The sequence below is a fragment of the Sinocyclocheilus anshuiensis genome, unplaced genomic scaffold (assembly GCF_001515605.1).
Source record: "Sinocyclocheilus anshuiensis isolate Anshui unplaced genomic scaffold, SAMN03320099.WGS_v1.1 scaffold1267, whole genome shotgun sequence".
Taxonomy (NCBI): Eukaryota; Metazoa; Chordata; class Actinopteri; order Cypriniformes; family Cyprinidae; genus Sinocyclocheilus; species Sinocyclocheilus anshuiensis.
Window position 1 is genome coordinate 37,357 of NW_015539918.1, and position 23,747 is coordinate 61,103.

Below are 23,747 nucleotides of genomic sequence, written 5' to 3' on the forward strand. Positions count from 1 at the left end.
ATCTTGTCCACCACCCAAGCTCTCTGTTCATGAGAGAACTAGTGATGTCTGATTTGTGACCAAATCATTTTGAGTCAAATCTTTTCAATGAATTGCTTCACTAAATCAGTCTAAATGACTCATTTATTATTCAGACTGTATTAGGTCACTGCAGGGGAAGATTATCAATGAATAACAACATGAACTAACTTTGCATCCCTTTTAAAGTGCCAGTCCTTGTTCATTATATCTGAAAAAGCATGTTTTCATATTTCCTCCTTTGTGTTCTGTGGAAAAAAAGGCAGTCACACTGGTGGTTTTGGACAACATGAAGGAGAGTAAATAACACCAGAACTTTCAATTCTGGATGAAAAAGTTCTATTCCTTTCACAGTATGCAGTACTTCCGAAACTTTTGGTTTTAAGAAAGTGATAAAAATACAAGCTCTTCACTAATCTATCCGCTCCTCTGAAGTGGGCTGGGCATTTCCAAGCATCTCAGATTGTTTGTGTGGTACCACGTTGTGCCCAAACGGCTCATCATTTCATTAATTAGCTTGAGCTGCACGGTTGGCAAACGCGGCAGGCACAGCGGCAGCTGTCTGGATTGATTAGAGAAGAGGACCCAGCACTGCAATTATCTAGATGACTGCAGACAATGGCTGTCTGCTCTAATAAAGATCCGTCTTACGGCTCAGCAGGGTGTTGGAATCAGCAGAGTCTCAGTCGTATGCAGGCCAATACAACAAATCTCGATTCCTCGGCCTTTGACATTTGGAGTAAAAGCCAAAATATGAGAACCACCCGTAAATGGCCACACAGTCAGTTTTCAGCTGAACAAACCAGTCCACGTTTTGGGTTCTTATTAGCTTAACCTCAAAGCAGGGTATGGATTAGTAATATTTTACATTAGAATTTGGCCATTTTGAGCTTATTGATTATTGGCATAAACAACTAATAAAAATGTAAAAATAACACAAATATTGTCAGATAACCAAAATTGTACCAATATATTGTGCATCCCTACTCGGTACCATGGTATACATCCAAGTGCCAATCCATTCAAGAAGAGCACAAGAACTGATGAATAGAAGAACATCCATCATTATAGAACATTCTGGAATGGCAGCCCATTCACTCTCAGGTTCTCCGGCTCTGGTTTCCTTCCAGCCGACTCTCAGCCTCGCTTCACGGGGCAGCGCCAGGCTCAGCATGGGCAATAATTCCACCTCAGCATGTCAGCTTTATTTAGCTGCATAATGCCCTTACAAACCCAACAATACCTCTTTGTTACCCTGCAGGAGAGCATCCTCTATTAGCACTGCCAGCTGCTTTTCTCCTGATTTACAGGCCGCAGAGAAAAGCAGGAGGTGAAACAGGAGGAGAAAAGCGAATGAAAAGGAAAAAAACAGGCCAAACAACATGGGCGAAAGCCATTTGGGGTAGTGAGCATTTTGCCATGGGAGAGCACAAATAAAGGTGTCCTCTAACAATGCTATCAGGCATGAACCTGCTTCAGACCTGTATGACATTAGGTGCATATAATATCATCTTTCAGCGAGTAACTGATTACTTTTCAGTGGAAGAGGAAATGGATGAATGGGAATCATTCAACGGCCCAAGTAGCATAACATGGGTCTGAAAGAGCTCTTGTGCTTTCTTGCCTCTCTCTTTATATACCTGGAACTGGCTTTCCTACCACGGTGAACTTGCAGGAACAATCCCAGTTTGACAGGCCTTCTTCTACCCGTCACACCTGACTTCTTGTTTTGACGTTGCGGCCATAGTGGCAAGGTGGTGTAAAGGCATACTGTCAATATTTTCATGCGGATAATGTTCCCTCAAGTGCTTTTTCACTTAACTGCTTCCAGTAAAAAAAAAAAGAGCATTGGACGGAAACTGATTTGCTTGGTTAGCATACACGCACGCCTCACAAAAAGGTGCACATGTGGACGACCGCATGCATGCTTTTCAAATGTCTTATGATTTTTTCCTTCCCTAATGACTCGCCTTGTGACTTTATTATGAAATAATTCAGCCATCTCAAGGCGAAGAATATCTCGAGATCTTCACGCCAAATTAAACTGGATAATCGGCTTTAAGCAGAGCTGATTGTATCTTTCATAGTGTGACTTTATGGAGAAAAAAAATTTATTGAAGAAAGAACATGACATGAACACGGGTCAAGTAACAGTCAGACCAATGGTTTGATCAGACTCAGACCTTGATAAAAGAATATATTTTTTTAAAGATTTCATTGTATGGACTGTTTACCTAAATTCCTGGGATATTTCCGCACAAAAGCTTGCTCTTTTTCACCGAAATCCTTCACAGATGCTTGAAGAGCATTACGTCCCATTAAAAACTGTACTGGGCATGTTTTATTGTGTTGTTTCTATGAACGCCTTCAAAAATTGTAACGCCTGAAAACCACACTGGATGAAATTGAGATTGCATCACAGGTGGAAAGATTGTACAATATTTCTGCCAGCACTGAAGGCAGCACTGGAAAAACTCTTTTCATTTTACTGAAAGGGGAAATGACCCCAAACAAAACATTCATTGTCACTTCACAGTCTTATCATTCAATCTATATCATTCAAGGCTTATTTTTCAGGTAGGCTTGGGACTAATATCTGCCAAAAAAGCATCAGTATTTAACAGACCAAAAAAAAAAAATTCGGAAAACTCTAAAACACCGTTATTTTGAAAGAAGGATGTCTTGTGTCCCTTTATGAAATGCATCACTTCTGTATGACACTGTTTTAAGAGGCGACATCCGAGTGTTTACAATAGCCAAGCGTGTCCTTTCATGCAGACAGGGGCTAAATTACAGCTCTGAGACCCTCTTGTTCAACTCAGATGGGACTCCTCAGGTGGGTTTGACACTGGGATGAAGACATGGGATAAGGTTGCAGGGAAATATCAGGTTAGCAAAAACACACTACTTTCAGGCGACTTCAATCATGCAAGAACAGGACTAAACAATGGTGGAGAGGTATACAATGACTGCCAGTTTAGCTTTTTTTAACCCAGACAGAAAAACTGAGGTAAAATGAATTTGACAACAAACTAGGGTCAAACATTTTGCAGACATTTGTAAGAGTACAATGGATTTAACCATGTAGCAGTATAGTCTCATTCACAAATAAACTACTCGTTTGAGCCAGTTCTTTTAATACATTGGCAAAAAACTAGCAAGTTCTGAATCTGATAAACCTGTCACAGCAGTTTATTCATTTTTAGTGGATGTTTATGTGACACCATACACATTCAAAAAACGTTTTACACACATGAGTACGCTATACTAAACGTATTGTACTTCAGCCTTGTTCAATTGCATCAAAATTTAATATGGTGTCTACGCTGACCAGGGTTTATGATGTATGAGCCTGTATGAGCCCAGGCTTTAACCCATCTGTATAGACCTTAGGCAGTACAGTGGGGAGGGAAGTAATAAAGGCAGTCTGAAGGGGCAAGAAAGGTTTTGGAGGTGTGCCAGTAAAATTAATGGAGACAGGCCCTCTGTCCTGACCTCCAGCACCACTCAGGGGGACCCGCTCAAACATGCATGTCTCCTCTAATTTCCTGTTACAGCTCTTTCGCACACACACACAAAGAAACAACATACTGCCTTATTATGGTCATATCGTAGTGAAAAGAGCGTAGTCTTACAAGTCTTCAGTCAGACTTGTAATGGAATATATTAATTATTTTATATATTTATATTTTATTTCAAGTATTAAAATGTATTTTATTATTTAATATATAATATTAAATGTATGTATAATCTTAAAAAAAAATTAATATGTACTATATATATATATGCATTTTATATTATACACATAAAATGTAAATACTGTATGTATTATCGTACATATATTTCTTTTTAAAACAGATACACACATTTTAAATATTAAAACATTCTTTCTACAACAAAAGTCATATCTATTTTATTTAATATATAATACATGGGTTTTTCTGTGGGTTTTATTTTCTTTCCAAAGTAAATTCTCCTTTAATTTTGGACCATGATTGCAATTTCTTTATAATAACCAAACAAAACAGAACACTTTTAAGGTTTACACATGAAAACAAATGCATACATCTAGAATCCAGCTTCTTGAATTCATGGGGCACACAAAACACATATTAAACAGCTGAGAATTAAAAATGGAGTACATGAGTAAAAGCGTTTTTTTAATGTTTAGGCAGGATGCATAATGTTGAGCTTTTCAAAGATTGCTGTCCATGACTATACTAAACGCAACCTTTTAAGTAGAGGTCCATCTATGTTGCCTACAGAAGTGTTTAAGTGCAAATTGGCCAACTAAAAGCCTCCCAGAAGAGGAGCATTTTAAAGCTGGTCTGAAAGGGAGACCCAGGTGGTTCATTCTTGCTGAAGAACCTTTGGGCCATACTAATATTCTCACTGCTCCTGGTTCAAATTCAGGCTGTTAGTAAAGAAAAATCCATAGCCTCGGGTAGATAATAAAGCACCTCAGCTGCCCATGTAGATGTTCACCAAAACTGCGCTCTGTGTCATGCTTTCAATTTACTTGCAATCATGCATCAAAGGAGAAGACATCCAAAACCATAATCCAACATCCTCTTCAAACCTACAGGGGTTCACACCTGAGCTGAATGTATTTATCTTGGATATCTTGGATTCATGTGGAAAAATGTAAGTTTAGGGTGTACAATCCAACAAAGAACATACGTGTATGAACAGCATGGAGTTCATGTAAATATCAGGGTTATGATATACGCCATTTAGAATTTAATTGAGCATTTTAAAATAAAATAAAATTCATGCATTAAGGTAAAAAAAGAAACAAAAAGCAATTGCAATTCAAAACTGAAAGTAATTAAATATTAAAAGTATAAAATTAAGTCAAAGCTCATAAATTTGTATTTAGTTTATATTTAGTTTCACTTTAATTAAAAATCCAGTACACTTCTGTACACAAGGAAAAAAATGGATTATCATATGTCTACTTCAAATTTCTTTTGAGAGAAGTATTCTTATGGATTGGTCATTATAGAGCATTATAAACATATGTTTTGTCTGTTTCATTCATACTGGAAGATGGAGGGCGCCCTCTCGCAGAAAATCCACATATGCATCACAGAAGTAATAGAACCAATAATGTTCCAGGAAATCCCTAATATGGACAAAGCCATCCAGCTATCTGAATTAAAAGATAGAAACGTTTTGAATTATAAAATATTAAGACAATAAACACTCGACTGTGACAATGTATAGTTTATGTGTGTTCTTCAAGCCATCTCAGGCATTTTTATATTAATTATGTATATTTATAATCCATTGCTTATTGACGCAAAACGGGAAAAAAATGAAATAATGACTACTGTACAGGGCGCGCTTAAGAAAACAGATGGCGGAAATGGAAGGGGAATCAAGCGGGAATTTGTGTTGCTGTCGATCTGCAGTCTCTTTTTAATGCTAGGCCGTCCGCATTTATCAATCCTCCCTGCTTGTTATTTGGGGAATGAACTCAGTGCTCTGATTGGTCGAACTCTTCTTCTTTTGCTGTTGCTTGATTTGAGTACTGTGCGTGCACAGAAGCGTCACCAGGTTTTTGCATATTTTAGAGTGACAAATTGTACCAGCGTACTTTGAGGTTAAAATGCGTATGCGTACAGGTAGGCAGGTCTGCCGACAGTATGTCTGGAAACAGGTTTGAATTCAAATTATATATAAATAATACAGGAAAATAAAATATGATGCTATGTGGTTTAGAGTTTCAACTTCACCTTTAAGATAACATTACAAAACTCACATGAACTCCAATAGTTGTATGGCACAAAAGCAGGACTTGTTCTGTACCTGCTCATCTTTTCCACATCTATTGCTGTCGTGGCCCTCCATGCCCCCTCACACCTAGGAGAGGTAGCTAGGTCTACCTCTAAATGGCTCTTCATAGTCGAGATCCACTCCTGGGACCCTCTTATCTGGTCTCTCCCAAGTGAGGCAACACATCAGCGGGGTTCAGCATCCCACTCTTCCACTGCTCTCCAGTGTGGTGCTAAAATAACAGCCACTCTGGGTCTGAATGGGGCCACTGGAGAGGAAGGCTGTTAAGAGGCCTATCCTGTGCTCGGCGCAAGGGGGAACAGATGCCTGTTTGATTAATAGAAGACCACACAGACCGGGATTTATACATTTTTTCTTTCCTTCTCTTTTCAGCGCCGAGAGCCTCACGCAGAGCAGTATTTGCGCCTTAGCATAGCTTGATTAATGACCGATAAACGGTCGAATCGATTAACGATTAATGACCGTCTGAACATAAAATACGTGATCTCTGCACAACTCTGAAGTGCGTCCCTCTGCGGTTTTCTACCATGTGCTGATTTCAGGGCTAATTAGCTTAACATCACAAACCGTCTCTGAGCTGCAAGACTTCAGCGTGATGAATGCAGATGGAATAACGCAACTGCTGAATTACTTGAATGCACAGAAGCATGTGTTTGTACTTGGCGTCACATATCTTGAACGTTGAATATATATAGCATTGATGAAGTGCAAATAAGCTACAAAAACTTGAATAACACTTTGTAGCAAGACATACCACAACCACGTTAAAGCGCGTCTAAGTCATTTGAACTCCAACAAGCATGGAAGTGCTTTCATATTGTTCCTGGTCATGGAATTCTGTTAATTTAACCTCCTACCAGTGCTCGGCTACAGAATTCCGGTCTTTATAAAATCCTTCTGAACCGGTTCCTGAAATGTCAAATCCATTACAAACATGTTTGCAATATCCATCCAGTCTAGCAATTCGTCTCTGCCAGTGACTGAACATTATCCAAGCTTCATGTTTGGCCACAAGCAACAACCATCTGGCTTTGCGAGTGAGGATAACAACGTCCTCTGCAAATAGCATTGACTTCAAATGCAGGACACAATGAAACAAAATGCTAAAAATCTCATCCCGGCATCTCCTTCAAATGGGCGATAAAGAGATAAGAGTACATATTTGATATTCACTGCCTATTCTAGCCTTCCTGATACAAAAAAAACGTATTTTCTCTCTCACTTAAAAAAAATGCAGCTACCCTGCAGCTAGACTGATGGTTATCCCAGCCCTAGCGGGAATGATCACACTGGGGATAGTTAAACGAGCTCCAGCAATCAACTCTTGAAAGAAACCGGTCATTAGCTGGCCCACGAGTGCTAAAATTACCCTGCGCAAATGCAGGCAGACTACTGAGAAGGCCTGACCTCAACTTTACAAGCTCCTCTCCTCGCTGCAGGGCTTCTAGATCATCCCAAGAGCGATGTTCCATCACCGTCTGGTCCCTGGGCGGCCGTGGCACAGGGTAAGGATGGTTTTAACAGGCTTAGCCCAGGGAAAGCTTACTGAGAGGCGAAAAGACGCTTACTTGAAGCCTGCCCAACTATGGAACAATGACTTCCCTTACTGTGGATAAAGCACGGATGCCTGTTCCTCAGCTTTCTACACAAGAATCAAATGTTATTATTTAATGACTGAGGTCTTAAAAATCTTGTGAAAACCTATCCAATTAAGGTTTGTGTTAAGATTTATGTGCATTACGACGGTATTTTCATAACCACATTTTCCCTAAATAGTCTAATTACCATAATACAGCTGGATGTTTTACCAGTTATTCTCAATGGGGATTCTCATTAGTGTAATTAAATGACTTAATGCTCTAAATAAGTATAAATTAAAGGAAGTACAACAAATACTATGATGAGCATAAAACTATGATGAAAACATACATATACACACGTTTCCTATGCTCAACAAAATTTATTTGATCAAAAATACACTAAAAACTATTCTATTTTAACTATTCTATTCTAAATAACTTTTCTATTTTAATGTTGTTATATATATATATATACATATATATATATATATACATACATACACACACACACACACACACACACACACACACTTGAATCATATATATTTTAAATAAATTAAAATAAATAATATATATTTAATATATTTTATTTGTTTTAAATTTTATAAAATAAATTATTCCAAACTTTTATTTATTTTATTTATTTATTTTGCATTAGTATGCATATGGGGTACTTGACTTACAAAAAATAAGTTCATAGTGCAACAATTTTGCTTTGATTTTTGGGGTAAAATACGACTCAGGAATGTTTTTGCATACTAGTGAAAACTCTAGACACTGTTCACTTTCTGCAAATCTCTCAGTCAAGTTAGTTATATTGGCATTTGAAAGGTTATGTTTCATCACTTATGGTTTAGAATCTCTGCAAATGAAAGCTACAATAATATCAATACCCCATGCACAGTCAGCTTAAATGCACAGCAACTGATATAGCATTTCAGCAAATGGCCAGACGTCAACAAAATCAATACACCATGTGCGGTCGCTTGACCAAATTGAAACGAAATGAAAAGGGAAACGAACATGTTGAGATGTAATATTATTTTCTGAAACGCGTTAAGAAAAACAACTCCCGCCAGTTAAGATAATAGTTACGGGCATGGTAGTATAGCATGGCTCTAGTGCCTCTTCATATAAATATAACATGACAACAGAATAATAATTTAAAACATCATAAATATTGAAAGGACATTAAAATAATTTATGGAATAGGTTGGTCGACAGGGTCTGTTTTTCTGTTTGCGCAGAGCAAAACGACGGGCGGAGAGGAAGAGGAAGATAGCTTTAGTAATTGCTTTTTCTACCCCCGAAGCAGCTTCCTGCCTTTTATCAAAAAGGCAATCTCTGTCAGTAATGGCTCAATTAATAATTAAACACATGTTTTATCTCCTCCACGCTCCTGCTATTTATTTTCATCTTCCTGACAGGCAGAACTACACAAACAGGGTTAGTGCTATCAATAAAGAGGAACAATTCATAACACTCTCTTTCCAGAATGGAAGGAAAACACACACAAGCCAGCTACCACAATAAATGGTCATATGTTCCAAGATGGTGGGGATAAATAATAAAAGTTGGGAATAATAAAGAGATATGAAAGCCATTCTTCCATTCGAGCTGAAGTTGCAGTTCTGTTTCAGAGCCAAGTGGGACCCAACTACATTTATGAAACACTCCGACTCTAAGAGAAATTTTCCCTTGTCGAAAACATTCAAATAAAATATAGATACAAAAACCATAAGAGTGTGGGAGTCTGATATTCCTGCAAAGTCATTTACAATGCTTTAAATATTGGTCAGACAGTCAGGTCTCTTCCTGTCTAACAAGCCATTCTTGGACAGAATATGTAAACCAATAGCTAAAGAGGCGGAGGAGGGAAAACAACATTGAACAATCGCCCAAACAAAGGACAAGCATTCTGTGTTTATTAATATCAGACAGTAGGGTCTCTTTCTGTCTAACAAGCCATTCTTTGACAGAATAAGTCGCAATATGGACCAGACCTTTGACTAAATGGAAATATGCATGTAAACCAATAGCTAAAGAGGCGGAGGAGGGAAAACAACATTGAACAATCGCCCAAACTAAGGACAAGCATTCTGTGTAGAGATGCACCGATTGCAATTTTCTTGGCCGATTCCGATTTTCTTTCTAAGAACCATAATTGACAGCATATACAAACAAAAATCAATGCAAATTTCAATGCAAAAATGATTTACATAATAAAAGAAATTAATAAACATTACAATTCCCCCAATCTGGACTAAGTTACAGATTTTCTCTCACTTAAACAACTCTCAAAATAAAGTGCTCTGTGACTGGAAAGAGGAAGAAATAGTTAACTTAAAATGAGTTGCTGTATGTAACAAAACAGATGTCATTTCCCACTATGTTTATAAATGGTAATTTTTTCCCCTAACCTTATTAAATGTGTCATCTTTCACATTAAATTCTTAGTTTGTTTCAATTAATTCAGTTAAGAAATTGAAGAGTTGCTACCGTTCAAATGAAATTAGTATTAACAAATTTGTACCACTGCTGAGGAAACAGAAGCTGCATCTGAAGTGGCATTAGATGCATTTACACAGACAGTTTGATGAAGCTGAGGTGCCATAAATGCATTTAAACTGCAAAATTTCAAATGCATAACTAATTTTATGAGATTAATGTTTTACATATTTTTTAAAACACAAATAAATGTTGAAAAAAATGCAATGATACTTTTAAATATGACTAAACCACCAGTAGGTGGCAGCAAATGTCTGTTTTAATGAGTGAGTCATTTATTCATTCATTCATTCAACCGATTCATTCAAACGGCTGATTCATTCAGAAACGAGGCAAGTGACTGTCCTTATGAATGGGCCACTGAATCATTGACTCACTCGATTTGTTCAAAAACGTGGATTCATTCAGTAACAAAACACTGATGTGAGTAGCTCGGAGACACACAACAGTCCTGCTGTGGCTTTGATCGGAACTATTTTCGTCAGCGAAATTGAGTAAAAACAGTCAATATTTTGTCTAAAATCTAAGTTACTTAATTTTAACTTCTTGTTTATTGAAATAACTATTGTATAAAATCAGTGTCACATTGCAATCATGTTGAAATTGATATTCGGGGAAACATCATGGCCGTATAATGTTGCTTACCTAAATGTAAATATCTTTTTTTTCTACCGCAGTATGCATCTATACATTTCCGTTTGGTACTTTGGTGTGTGCTGTCTCTCTCACACACTCACTCAGGCTGTGCAAGCCTCATCTGGCACGACATAAATACATTATCAGTCGCCGTTTACACTGAATTAAATTAAAATTAGAATCATTCTCACGCGAAACGACATGTTTACACGCGACTGTGAGTGTGTGCGTGGCTGTAACGTCATTGCCGGCGCCGCTGGCAATAAAAGGATCGGTTCGGAATCGGCAAGACGTGAGACTGACCGGCCGGTCACCGATCGGGGCCAGTCATGCGAAAAATCGGCCGACTCCGATCACTGGCCGGTTAATCGGTGCATCTCTAGTTCTGTATTTATTAATATCAGACAGTCGGTCTCTTTCTGTCTAACAAGCCATTCTTGGACAGAATAAGTCGCAATATGGACCAGACCTTTGACTAAATGGAAATATGCATGTAAACCAATAGCTAAAGAGGCGGAGGAGGGAAAACAACACTGAACAATCACCCAAACAAAGGACAAGCGTTCTGTGTTTATTAATATCAAATGACAAGTAGGGCTAAATGACTATCTGGCACCACAATAAGAGCTCGGACAAAACAGCTGTCGAACGTTTACATGCAATAACAGCTGGACAGGGTTTATCAAACAAACACAAATCCAATTCCACCCGTACAGGCTACAGAAACCCTCACAATGACTGGTGGGTTTAATATTAGCTGAAATATACTGAAATATTAATCTTGAAATATACGGCTGCCCATGTCCGTACACTCTCGCTGGTCCATCCCCATCCATGACTCCACGATCTCGGTGCTTCCATGATCCAACAGCTGCAAAGCTGATTAGCTGGTCAAGAGGTCAACTTCTATTCATTATTTAATGAGCAAGAGGCCACAAACACTGGAGTGCTAAGGTCAATACATCAGCATTAACCTTGGCGGAGGAGAAGAACAGCATACAAACACACCGATCCCCCCCCCCCCAAATCCCTTGACCCCTACTGGCCTCCACTCATTTTTCCCTCCCTCTATTTTTCGCCAATGCAGGAGGGGAGAAAAGCGAGTGCATTTTATATTCTGAAGGGCTGAGGGGAAGGCGTGTGTGAAGGGGGGCTCCTCCGCTGAGGCGGAGCCGGGAGCAGACATTTATTGACATGCAGCAAATAGCGGGTAGGAACAAAGGCCACTCAACAGCTATTGAATCGTGGGCCTGCAGACAGAGTGCTTGATTAGCGATTCGACACGGAGACCCTGAGCCGTGTAGCATATAATGAGTGCTTAGAGAGCGACCCTGCAGCTCCCTGGGGACGGCAGTGGAGGGGAAGCAGGGAGGGGGGAGTAGCATCCATCCTCTGCGGAATTGATTCGGCCAAATGCTATCAAGAAAAACCCGAGCATAACGTGTGACGACCAGATGTGGCTCTTAATCTGGAATTACATACATTACGATAACGGTATGGACTGTAAATATTATTCATAATAAATTAGCTGGGTCAATTTGTTTTCATGAGTTGGCACGCAGCCAGATTTTTGCAACGGTGGATTAACAGCGAAAACCGTACGACCGAGGCACGTTATCAATTTGGTCTTGTGCGGTTGTGGCAATGGCTGTTACCCCCCTCCTTTTTTGTTGCTTTCTCACTCTCTTTCTTTCTTTGTTCTACAGTCCTAATCCACTATGTGTGGGCCGGTAAGTTTAATGGAAACAATTTATTAAGTCTGGCTTAAAATGCCATCTGCTGTTAAGCCTTCCAAAGCTGCTAAGCTCTCAGTTTGGCCCGAAGCTGGCGGTGCTTCTCGCGTACAGTAATACGCTGTTTAAAATGAGCACAACAGGTCAAAATTAATCAGGATTAGCAAACCAGAAATCCACTTCACAAATGGCTTTCCACTACAATCTTCTTTCGCTATCCCAGCATGCCCCGGGTTTGCCTGACAGACCTCACACACAAAATGGCTGCGTCACCGCTTCACTGATGGGTAAAATGAAGAGAAAGAGACCAACCCCCCCTCCTAACTAAGCTTAGAGTCTCTAACCTTATTGTGGAGCTGGCAGATGCTGCACACTGTTCTAGAACCAACAATCGTCTTATATAGCTGCATTAGTTGTACTGTAGCTCCACACATGGAGTAAACAACGAATGTAAAACAGAGCTATACTTCATACATGACATACAGACAAAACAATAGACAGATAATTAAAACCATAGATAGAAAAACAAATACTGTGTCAACTGTTTCGATAATGATAGTGTGAACAACAGCAAGAATGACAGGTAGGTAGATAGACAGATAGATCCAGAATGATAGCTGGATAGAACGATGAGTTGCAGGCATGAATTTGCTATGCCTTCATTCCGGGCAAGAAAAACCTGGCTCTGGTAGATGGAGAGCAAGCCTCTTACAATGTTACAAAAAGCACAGTGACCGCGGTAATTATACAAGCATACAGAGTAAAACTAAACAGCTGTTAAGCTGATACGAACTTGTATGTCACCACAGTACTTGACTGAGGCCACGAAATCAATCAAATCAAGCACCGGCATGCACGAAAGCTGTTTACAGAAACAAAGACACATGCATATTTGTGTAAGCAGCACCACATGCATGCAGTGGTATTTCCCTGTAATGCAATTCTCCAACGCAAGATGTGAGCCAAGTGAGTGATCAGTCTGCCAGAAGTTCTCCAGGGCAGACCAATTTGGGGATCAGAGCTGAGTGAGCTTTAGATTGGTCTCGGCGGACGTACTATAATGGGACACATATGTTCCTATACCCCCAAAATCTAGAATACGCTTAACCAGATGCCCTACACTTCTTAAACTTCAGCAGTTCTGGAACACAGAGCCAAAGGTTTCCAGGTGGGACCTAAAAGAGACCAAACTAGAACTACAGTGAAACTACTGGATACAAAGTTATGATGACTGAACTTAAACTATCATGAAACCGGATGGACATCAAAGGCTATGAAGTCTGAACTTAAAGAGTCATGCAACTTCTTGGACATGAACTCTTTCCCTGCCAGTGTTTAAAAAAAAAGTTGCCAGTCATTAGTGGTCGACCGATATTGTTTTTTTGACAGCCGATATCTTGGAAAGCAGGGTGGCCGATATAAAGCCGATATAATTGTATTTATTTTAATTAATATTTAAGAAATTTGAAATCATTTGAAAATTGATTAAAAAAATAAATGTGAAATAAAGGGGTCATATGATGCGGTTTCAATTTTTCCTTTCTCTTCGGAGTGTTACAAGCTCTTGGTGCAAAAAGAAGATCTGTAAAGTTGCAAAGACTAAAGTCTCAAATCCAAAGAGATATTCTTTATAAGAGTTTAAGAGTTAACCACGCCTACCTAAAACGGCTCGTTCTAACACGCCCCCACATATCTACGTCACTATGTGGGAAGATTTGCAGAACGCCGCCCAAATGTTCACGCAAAGAATGAAGACGTAACTTTTATTCTCGCTGTTCTTTTTATCAGCATCATATGACCCCTTTAAATAAACATACTTTAGATGACAAAGTATTTTTCACAAATAAATGAATATTTAATAAAACATATAATAAAAAAGGAAGTAAACACTGTAACCAACAGGGCACTCAGTATTCTGGGAAGTTTGTGTGCATTGGGAATCATATTTTTTCAAATAAAGCCAAGGTAACACTCATTTTACATACAGCACACAGCGGAAATGACATGAATATGGCAGTGGGCAAATGCATAAAGTGCAGCATAATCTAAAATCACGAGTATAAAGTTTGTCGAGCGCGCGTCTCCAGTGAAGCTGAACTCTCCACCTGTCCGCATTCAATTCGCACAGACCGACCGTCACGCAGAGAACACGCGATCATGCAGGTCACATGCACAATTGTCAAGATCTCACAACTGGATCCGACTAAGTTTGCAAGGTTTGTGAAATTAAGTGTTAAAATTAGTCATTCAAAGATTTGTTTAAATGATATAAATGCGTATTTGCTGAATGCTGACGGCAAACAAGAATTTCTATTACTAATAATATAAAAGCAATCGTTATAATACTTTTTGTATGGATTTTAATTCCTTTGTTTAACAGTTCTATCGGATTATTAGACAGACTTCTATCCGTATTAGACAGAACTGTTAACGACGACAGCGAACAAGAGGGAGAATGTGAGCATTGTGTGCTCAGGCTCTGCCGCTCTCAGCGCTGTCAAAATAAAAGTCTGGCGCGCCGTCAAAATAAAAGTCCCACCTCGACCGCATCGGCCAAACAGGAAAACTTATCGGTCGATGCCGACATTTAAAATATGCCAAATATCGGCCGATATATCGGTCGACCACTACCAGTCATTGCCAGAATTTTTGGTAATTTTCACAAAATGTTCATGGCCCCAGATTCTGTCAATGGCAGGAAAAATAGTTAAAGTTTAAGAAATCCAAACTGGAACTGTTATGGAACTAAACATATCAAAAGTTATGAAGTTATGAAGAACTTTCACGAAACTTAATGGATATCAATGTTACAAAATCTAAACTGGAACTGGATATCAAAGATTACAACCTCAGAAATGAAACTATCGTCAAACATCATAGATTTCAAAGGTCACACATTCTTACAAAATCCGTAATCTCTACAGATTGGACGTCAAATTGCTAGTCTGATAATGTTTATTCCCTGCAGTCCTAAATCACTTAATCCACATATTTCTACTCTTGGTTTACACTTTTCTAATCCTAATCCGGCACTTCCTACTACTTTCTGCTTTCCCTGTATCATCTCCGTGATCCCTGGGGAGTGTGTTTGCATGACACACATTAGCAGGATTTTAAGAAAGATGCAGTTTTTCTCACCATCAGCCGAAACACAGATTAGGGTGTCTGTAATATCAGCAACAACAAGCTCTTCTGTTGCCATCAGAAGAGCTCAAACCATATGCTTTGATCTACTTTTAAACATGTCAGCAGTTGCACAAGACTTTTCCTACGGTTATGTCTGGAAGTCATCCACAGACCAGACGAGCAAAAAAAAGGACTTTAATTTGGACCCCGACAGCAGTCACAAGTTTTACTCTTCCTCTGAGCTTGACTTGTCTCTTCTCACTTCCCCTTTTCTCCGTTTTCAGAGAGAGGGGTCAAAGGCTCTCCAAAGGATTCATGCTGGGCATCACAAGTGTGGCATTAAACTAGACAGCTCCTTTGCACTGTGTAACAAACAGAATTTGTTTCACAACTTAGTTCCCCTACAAAACATGGATGTGAACCAACTAAAAAAAACTTCTAGGGCCGACTTTTACTACTACTGGAAACAGTAAAACGTAGCTCAGATCCGCATTAAAAGCAGCCACTTGAAAACAAGTCAAAAATACAAGGAAACATACGGTGGCCGAGAAGTGCAAAGCAGATCACAATTCTGAAAACAAAATAACAAATTACAAACGCAAATGCAAGTCTAAAAAACAAAATAACAATTCAGAAAGCACAACAACAATTCAGAAAACATTATAACAAGTCAGAAAACACAATGACAAATTCGAAAACAAAACAAGTCAGAAAACACAACGACAAATCAGACAAACCGGAAAAGGTAGGTATAGTTTGAGACAGCGCCATTGGTTTGGGATTACTCACCGCTGACTGGACGAGACATCTGTCAATCAACGTATAGAGGGAAGAACCAGCCGAAGAACAGCAGAGTCGTGGTAGAAAGTTCGGAGATGGTATTAAAGTAGCTCAGTTTAAATGTATTGTATGAATTGCCCTTACTCTGGAATAAAAGCTTTGCACTTCTCGGCCACCGTAGAAACACCATCTCACCATTTTACAATCTCATAGAAGTTTAACAGGCTTTTAGCAGGATTACAGTGCATCTGAGATTTGCTGTCTGGCATTGAGGTCTAGAGATGTAAACCCACCCACCCAAAATTAACAACCCCTTCTGATGAGTCTGATGTCCCTCGACTTGCTGCAACCATATTTAGAACTATGTACTTCTACACATGTGCAACTTAACAAATGTAGCATTTGAAGGGAACCTGGAAAATATGGATATCTCTTTGGCTCCCAAGGCCAAAAACCCTTCAACATTTATGAAAAAAAAATGAGAAAAAGAGAACAGCACCATTTCGACAAGAGGAATGTTACTCTTGTGGATGGAGTATGGATCTGAAAATGAGCTCCTAGTGGCCTTTGGGAGCATATTGCATATTGTCAGGCTTTGGTGGGAAAACATTAACTTCAACATCAAAAACATAGCCTATCAGCCAAACTGCTGCCTGAACAAGAAGAGAGCTTCCTTGAATTAAAAAGTAAAGAAACAAGTGTTTAGTTGCATGAGTTTTGCTACAGTATGTATTATTAAAGTAACTTGAATATTTAACTGACAACCCTGGGCTTTCTTCGTTTTCAAAACCAGTTTATGTTTACCAGTTTAATCACGTCTAAAACATCCAATGCAGGAAAAATGACACGTGAAACACTTACATAGCACCCACAATATATTTTCATGCTCTTACCTTTAGGTGCAGTAGGCGAGAACAGCTTCTCTGATCCTACATCAGATGCCTGCAAAACAGAAATGAAACAATTAGACCATGTTCAAATAAAGTTCCTTTTTAACTGTTCTTGTCCTCCCCTTTTTAGGGGGAAAGACAACAACATTGGGGAACACTGTTGTGCCAGCCTAAAGATGTCTACCAATAAACAAAGGACAGAGAAAGAAGAAAAACTGGAGGAGAAGGAGGTAAAAAGCCAATAGACAAATAAAACACTGTGCAAATGTTTAAGTGGAGCCAAGTTGCGCAATTTTCCACATCCCTACACTTAATGATCTAATAAAAGAACACTGACGGATGGTGACATCACAAATCCTACCCGCAGATTAGAATAGGAAAAAGGTAATCTCCCTACAAAGTGACTTAAGTGCCATGTAGACTAAACATAAGTGTGCTTTTCCTTCCCCTCCATGTACCAGAGCATGTAGTTTCTGGCAAGAAGCAAGAAAAAGAAAACACGCCATGCTCTAACAAAAACACACAGTCACTGACAGACAGGACGTGGGGCTCTTAACAAAGAGAAAGAACTCTAACATTTTTCACACACTATACACAAGAGCGGTAAAGAATGCTGGCATACACATTCCAGCTTTTTCTTAGAATAAAACAGTCTATCAATTAAAAACACACACTACGCATTTAACTTAGCAAGAGAGAGCAGGCAGTCATGTGTTTAAATATCTGCTTATTCTGAGCTTCTTTTGGCATATGGTATATGGTTATCTATATTATTATGCCTGTTATCATATGCAGTAGTATATGCTAAAAGACAAGCAAGAAGAAGAAAACATTGCTGTTGAAAAGATTAATTTGATAATGTCACTGTTTCATTTTTAGGCATAGAACCTTCTGCAGCACGTTTTGATAAAAATGGACCACAGTTTGTCTATGTGAATCCTGTGTAGACCAAGTTTCTAGCTCAATTAATAACTTGTTCTTTAAAATGTGTACTCAGTCTAATATGCAAAACCTCCTGTTAGACCAGACCCACGGCATGGCATAATTTCTGAGACCTCCGCTGACGTGAATCCTGGACTACATTAATAAGGAGCTCTATTTCAGCCCCATAATTCACTATGTCAGGGGACTAATTTTTCAGCAAGCGGGATTTTTTATTACACAAGCTGCCTGTGTCGGAGCGCTGGAACACTTTAGCTCACACACCCGTAGGATTACATGAAAGAAAAGAGTTTCAGATGAAACTGGGCACGTAGCATATGTATAAGCCTCGGGTTTGGGCAAAGACTGTTGTCAACAATCATTCGGCGTGTGCCTTTAATGTTGAAAAGAAACTTTCAATACAATGATCTGGTTATGAAAGGTATTCTTATGAGAGCTTAAAACAAGAAAAGAACTGCCAGACTGTTTAAAAAAAAAAGAACGAGATTTATGGTGGCTGCATTTCACTGTTTGTATTTTTTGCCAGTGAGCTGTTCTTCCGAGCAGCCTTTATACTGTGTCCCTACAGGCCAGAGGTCAAAGGTCACTCATAACAAATTCTTTGCACTCCTACAAAGCAGGGGGGTCGAGAGGTGATTAAAGTACAGAGTGATCAAAATGAGCAAGAAAGGAGAAAGAGCGAGAGACAGAAAACAAAGCAAAGACCCTGCCTGCTGAAGGAAGCAGAGGGGCTATAACCATTTCAAAACGGAGGAAATTGAAGCCACATTGCTGGGAGCCAAACAGCGTTGGCGGGGCCGCAGGAGGCCTGACCCGAGAGGACGTGTGATACTGGATCTGGAGGCAGAGAGGCCAGGCCTGGGACTCTTGAGATACCAAAACAGTCCTCAGTTCACTTCTCCCATTGCACTTATAAACTACAAGCTATGATGCAGCCTCCTCTGGAGCACGACCCAACTCTCATAGGAGCCACAGAGGAAAACAGAGAGATGGACGACCAGAGGAGGAGGTAGGGAGGGAGTTAGAAAAATAAAAAGGTCATGGCCATGTGTTGAGAGACCTGCTGCCTACAGTTGTAAAGTGCCACTGGAAGAAAGAACGGGAAAGGACAGACAGGGAGGGGATGTCGGATTCATTGCACCAAAACAGTGCTAAGCCATAAAAATAAACAATCACAGCAGTCAGAGTTCAAACTACAACAGACATCTAAACGTTTTATACTGCTTCTTCTAATGCTCCACAAGAAGACTGAATTTATAAAGCCAAAAGAATGAAAGCAGTTCATTCCTTTTCAGTTCAACATGAAATTCCTTTGTGAAGTATTCTGCAGCGTGACATGCAACTGTTTTTTTATGACTTCAGCCACCGAGAGAATAATGTAGCCAAAAAGATCATTAAAAAGCAGATTTCAACCTGTAATCTAATTATAGATTGAAGATCAAAATCAATATGCAAGTGCAAAAGGTAAAATATGGACGGCTTTGGTGAGGGAAATTGCATCAAATTTCACCAATATTCAGATTTTACTGTAAATCAATATTTACTGTAAATCAATAAAAAAACCTGGTAAAACCATGGAATTAATATGGTATTCCTATGCGCATTACTATTCAAAAGTAGTGGGTTGGTAAGATTATTTGAATTTTTTATATATAATTTTATATATTTTAATATATATCTAATATATTAATATAATAATATATTTTTAAAAAGTAATTTACGTGATGCAAAGCTGAAGTTTTACCATTTAAATTTAGTCATTACTTCAGTCTTCAGTGTCACATGATCCTTCAGAAATCATCAATATACTGATTTGGTTCTCAAGAAATATTTCTGATTATCCATGTTGAATACAGTTATGTTGCTTAATATTTTTGTGGAAACAGCAGGATTCTTTAGTTCATAAGAAGAGAATTTATATGGAATAGAAATATTTTGTAACATTATAATCATATTTGTTACATTTGATGAATTTGTCATTGCTGTATAATAACCAAATTTCTGAATGGTAGTGTATTTGGTATTATTACACAGTACAAATACTATCATGGTATTGCCATTACAATATTGACCATGGTAGACCCAAGCTGCATCTTAATAAAAAAAAAAAATAATTGAATAAGTCCACTCAATGAATATAAACTAAATTCAATACTGTATAAACAATCCCACTGAAATACATGATAGAACCAGTAACATAACATAAGTCGACTGATCTGTTTCCTCCCCTGCTCCTCCTCCTCACACGCCTCTGTTCACCTCTGACACCCCATGGGTTCAGTGCCAGGAGAGGGTGGCACAGCGGAGCCACTGGAGGCTTCAGAGAGGAAGGTGTGGCACTGCTGCGATGTCACGCTGCCATTGGCAGGCAGGCAGGCAGGCCGGCCAGATGGCATCAATTATCAGAGATAGAGAAAAAGGGAGTCAGTCTGGCCTGAAGAGGGCTGCTACACAGTCCTCTGATTAACCTGACAACAACAGAATGACCTCTACAACAGATTTTAGTATGTGGATCATGCCTGTGTTTTATCTTTGTCACAATAAACTCCTCCTCATTCTTCCTCTCCTCCATCAGCAATCATTCCTCACCCATCATCTTGCCTCAGTCTTTCTCTCTTTCTCTCTTAATGGCAGGACATTGTCCAGAGCCTTACAGGCTTCTATTTTCTCACTGTTTATGTAACATTATGTTGAAGAGGGACAGCAAAGGGCTGATAAACATCACCCTCTTAAAACTCGCCAGTGCCACATCAATCTCAACATTTTGCTTGTTTGTTTGAAATGTATTTATTGATCTTGTAACCGATTGTAGATAAGATACTGTGGGTGTGTGTTATACAATATATTATGTGAACTTGTATAATGTATGTGGACTGTGTGCATTTGTTGTTCGGCAGTCTCACGTAGCCAGACCTTCAGACTCATGGCAGAAGGTCTGGGAACCTTGGCCACTTTGAATGGCAAGGCCCACCCAAGAGGCCATATGACTGACAGATAAAGCAACCAATCACGTTTCGTTTTGTGCCGCGTCATGTTTAGGGGCGTGGAAATGTCCCCACAATAACAGACTGTGTGTAAAACTCTTGGACGTATTTTAAAGATTCTATGCCGCAAACTTTAAATATTTCCCATACTTTTGAAAATCCAGCGTTTAGTTGATCCTGATAAGCGCTTATTATCACAATTGTAAACACAACGGCTTTCTTCTAACATGAGGGGATTTGGCGTCACGGCATATTTGTTTCCAGGCGGAACATTAAAGAACGCGATACGGACGTCTCCCGGAAATCCTGTATAATTCAACCAATCTGATGATGACTTCGAAACTCCCGAAGTGTTTCCAATTTTGTGTGCCGTATGCATGAGACGTTCAGCCAACAGTCCGTAGGCGTGACGTCTGAGGCTGAGACTAATTGTTCGGAAGCTTGTCTTCCATAGGCATGAGACTTCATTTAAGTTATATTCCATTTAATTATCATCTTTGTCTCAGATGATTCTCCTAAATTACTAAGAAAATAAAGAATGAGATCCTTTTTGACATACAATAAGAGTACATAGCAATAAATTATTATACATTATAATATACAATAATATACATTATAAGTCAGAGATTTCAGTATGAAATTAAACATTGCCCAGTCATATTAATATCAAATTCAAAAATAATCATCAAATTACAAATTAAAATATGAAATAATTTTTTTATTGCTCTATACTCTGTCAGCATGCAAATAGGTGAGAGTATAAAATTAATGTTATACAAATATAACTATAAATATATCTATGAAATATTTTAAGCCCTAAATATTATAATAATATGAATATTCCAAAATAATAATATCCATATATTGTTCTATATTATAATTCCTAATATTATTCATTATATTCTTACAGTTATTAATTAATATTATGGATAATATTTGATCTCTTCCTCAAGGAGAGACGTCTATGGGAAATCTACGGAGACCCGCACATGACATGCAAGAAAAAATAAATAAATCGTGGGCACGATTTATTAATTAGTTACCTCAATTTACTAGATTGTGCGCACAATTTAATAATTTGTTCCCTCATTTTAAGTAAATCGTGTGCATAATTTATTAATTCATTCCCTCGATTTACTAAATTGTGTGCACGATTTAATAATTCGTTCCCTCATTTTAAGTAAATCGTGCACTCTATATAATAATTTGTGCCCTCATTCTAGGTAAATCGTGCACACAAAATAATAATTAGCTGTACTTCCTGTCCAAGTACGCATTCTCATAAACATGTTGCTGCTATGTTATGTCATGTTATGTTATGGACAGAGACACTTGAATTGTGTTTTAATCGTGCCCACGACTGATTTTTTTTTCTTGCATGTCATGTGCGGGGCTCCGCAGAAATCTATGCCTGACCCAAGAAACATCTAAAAAGCAAGCAACAGCAAAGTTCTCCTTTTAATCTGTGCGGTCTAGGAGAAACAACTGAGATTTTAGAAATCTCATTTCTCCATTTTCATTCCAAAGGGGATGTCAGGCGGTACAGGTACAACATAGTTCCTCAGGATTGTACATTTGCCTGCCCTTGCACCCATGCAAGTCATCCAGGCATGCAAGTTCCTGCTAATGAAACTCCAAATTAATTATCTTCACTGTGTTTGTCCTTATCTCTCCCATTTCCGTCCCTCTCCCTCTCTCTCTCCTCCTCTCGCTGCTCTGCTTAATGACCTCCTACATACTCGTTTATCATGAGCGCTGCTACATCTCTCCCCCTGCGCTCTCATCCTATCAGCCGCGGTGCAGACTGCCTCCAGTCAGAACAGGTGTGTGTGAGAGTGGTTACAGTCCACTTCACAGGTGAGTGACACACACACACACACACACACACACCCACACCAGTGCATTAGACATGCATCTGCACCTAAAGCATCATTAAGATGATAATGTATTACACTGGGTGACCGTGCAAAATGCAGGCCTACCCACAAGTCTGTGCTGCTCGCCGCGAGCGCCACATTCCACGTCAGCCGCGATTGGCTGAGGAGTTGGAAACGATTTCTCCATCGAACTCTCGGTTGGCAACAACATGACGAGAACATGACGAGAACCTGAAGCGCAATCGTAGCACAGCTCCTGTGGTTTGCATATCTAAATCGCCTGCAGTTCCTGCGATCCCGTCTTCTCTGTTCCTCTAATTCACCCCTTTCCTCGTAGTTACTTAATTTACATTTTTACCATCCTACTTGCTCTGATCTCTCTTCATTTATCTTTCTGTAGTAATCTTCCTCATCCAATGTCTTCCTTTCTTCCGTCTTTCTCAATATAACTTAATCTCACTTTCACTCACACATTTTTCTACCTTTTTTTGCAATCACTTCCGCCTGCTTTTGAGCATTCACAGGCTGTTAACATAACAGGCGGATGGTGCGAAATACAAATTAGAATGCTATCCGGTGAGCGTAAGGCAGACTGAGATCACAGGGGAGGTAGAGAGAGTGAGCGAGAGAGACGGAGAGAGAGAGGGAGGGAGGGTAAAGATGTGTCGCATAGTAACACTAAGGCCAAACAGTGAGACAGGGTCACAAATCAGCTCAGTTGTGGTTGCCTCCTGACACATGGCCAGGAATAAACACATTATGAGAAACAAAGTAAAAAGCAAAGAAAAACAGTGTAGAAGAGCCATCCTACACGTATAGTAAGCTCTGTTCCAAAACCTAGTGAGCTGCCTAAAAAGGGATTACCGATATGTTC

At 39.1% G+C, this 23,747-nt stretch overlaps 1 protein-coding gene across 2 annotated transcripts in view; it reads right to left on the minus strand.

Annotated features, from left to right (window-relative positions):
* Positions 1-23,747, minus strand: part of LOC107686507 (autism susceptibility gene 2 protein-like) — a 329,490-nt gene that overhangs the window by 24,907 nt on the left and 280,836 nt on the right. For both annotated transcript variants that reach the window (XM_016483547.1, XM_016483546.1), the window contains one exon: positions 17,074-17,122. In XM_016483547.1, coding sequence (XP_016339033.1) covers positions 17,074-17,122 — 49 coding nt within the window. The remainder of the gene's footprint in view (positions 1-17,073; positions 17,123-23,747) is intronic.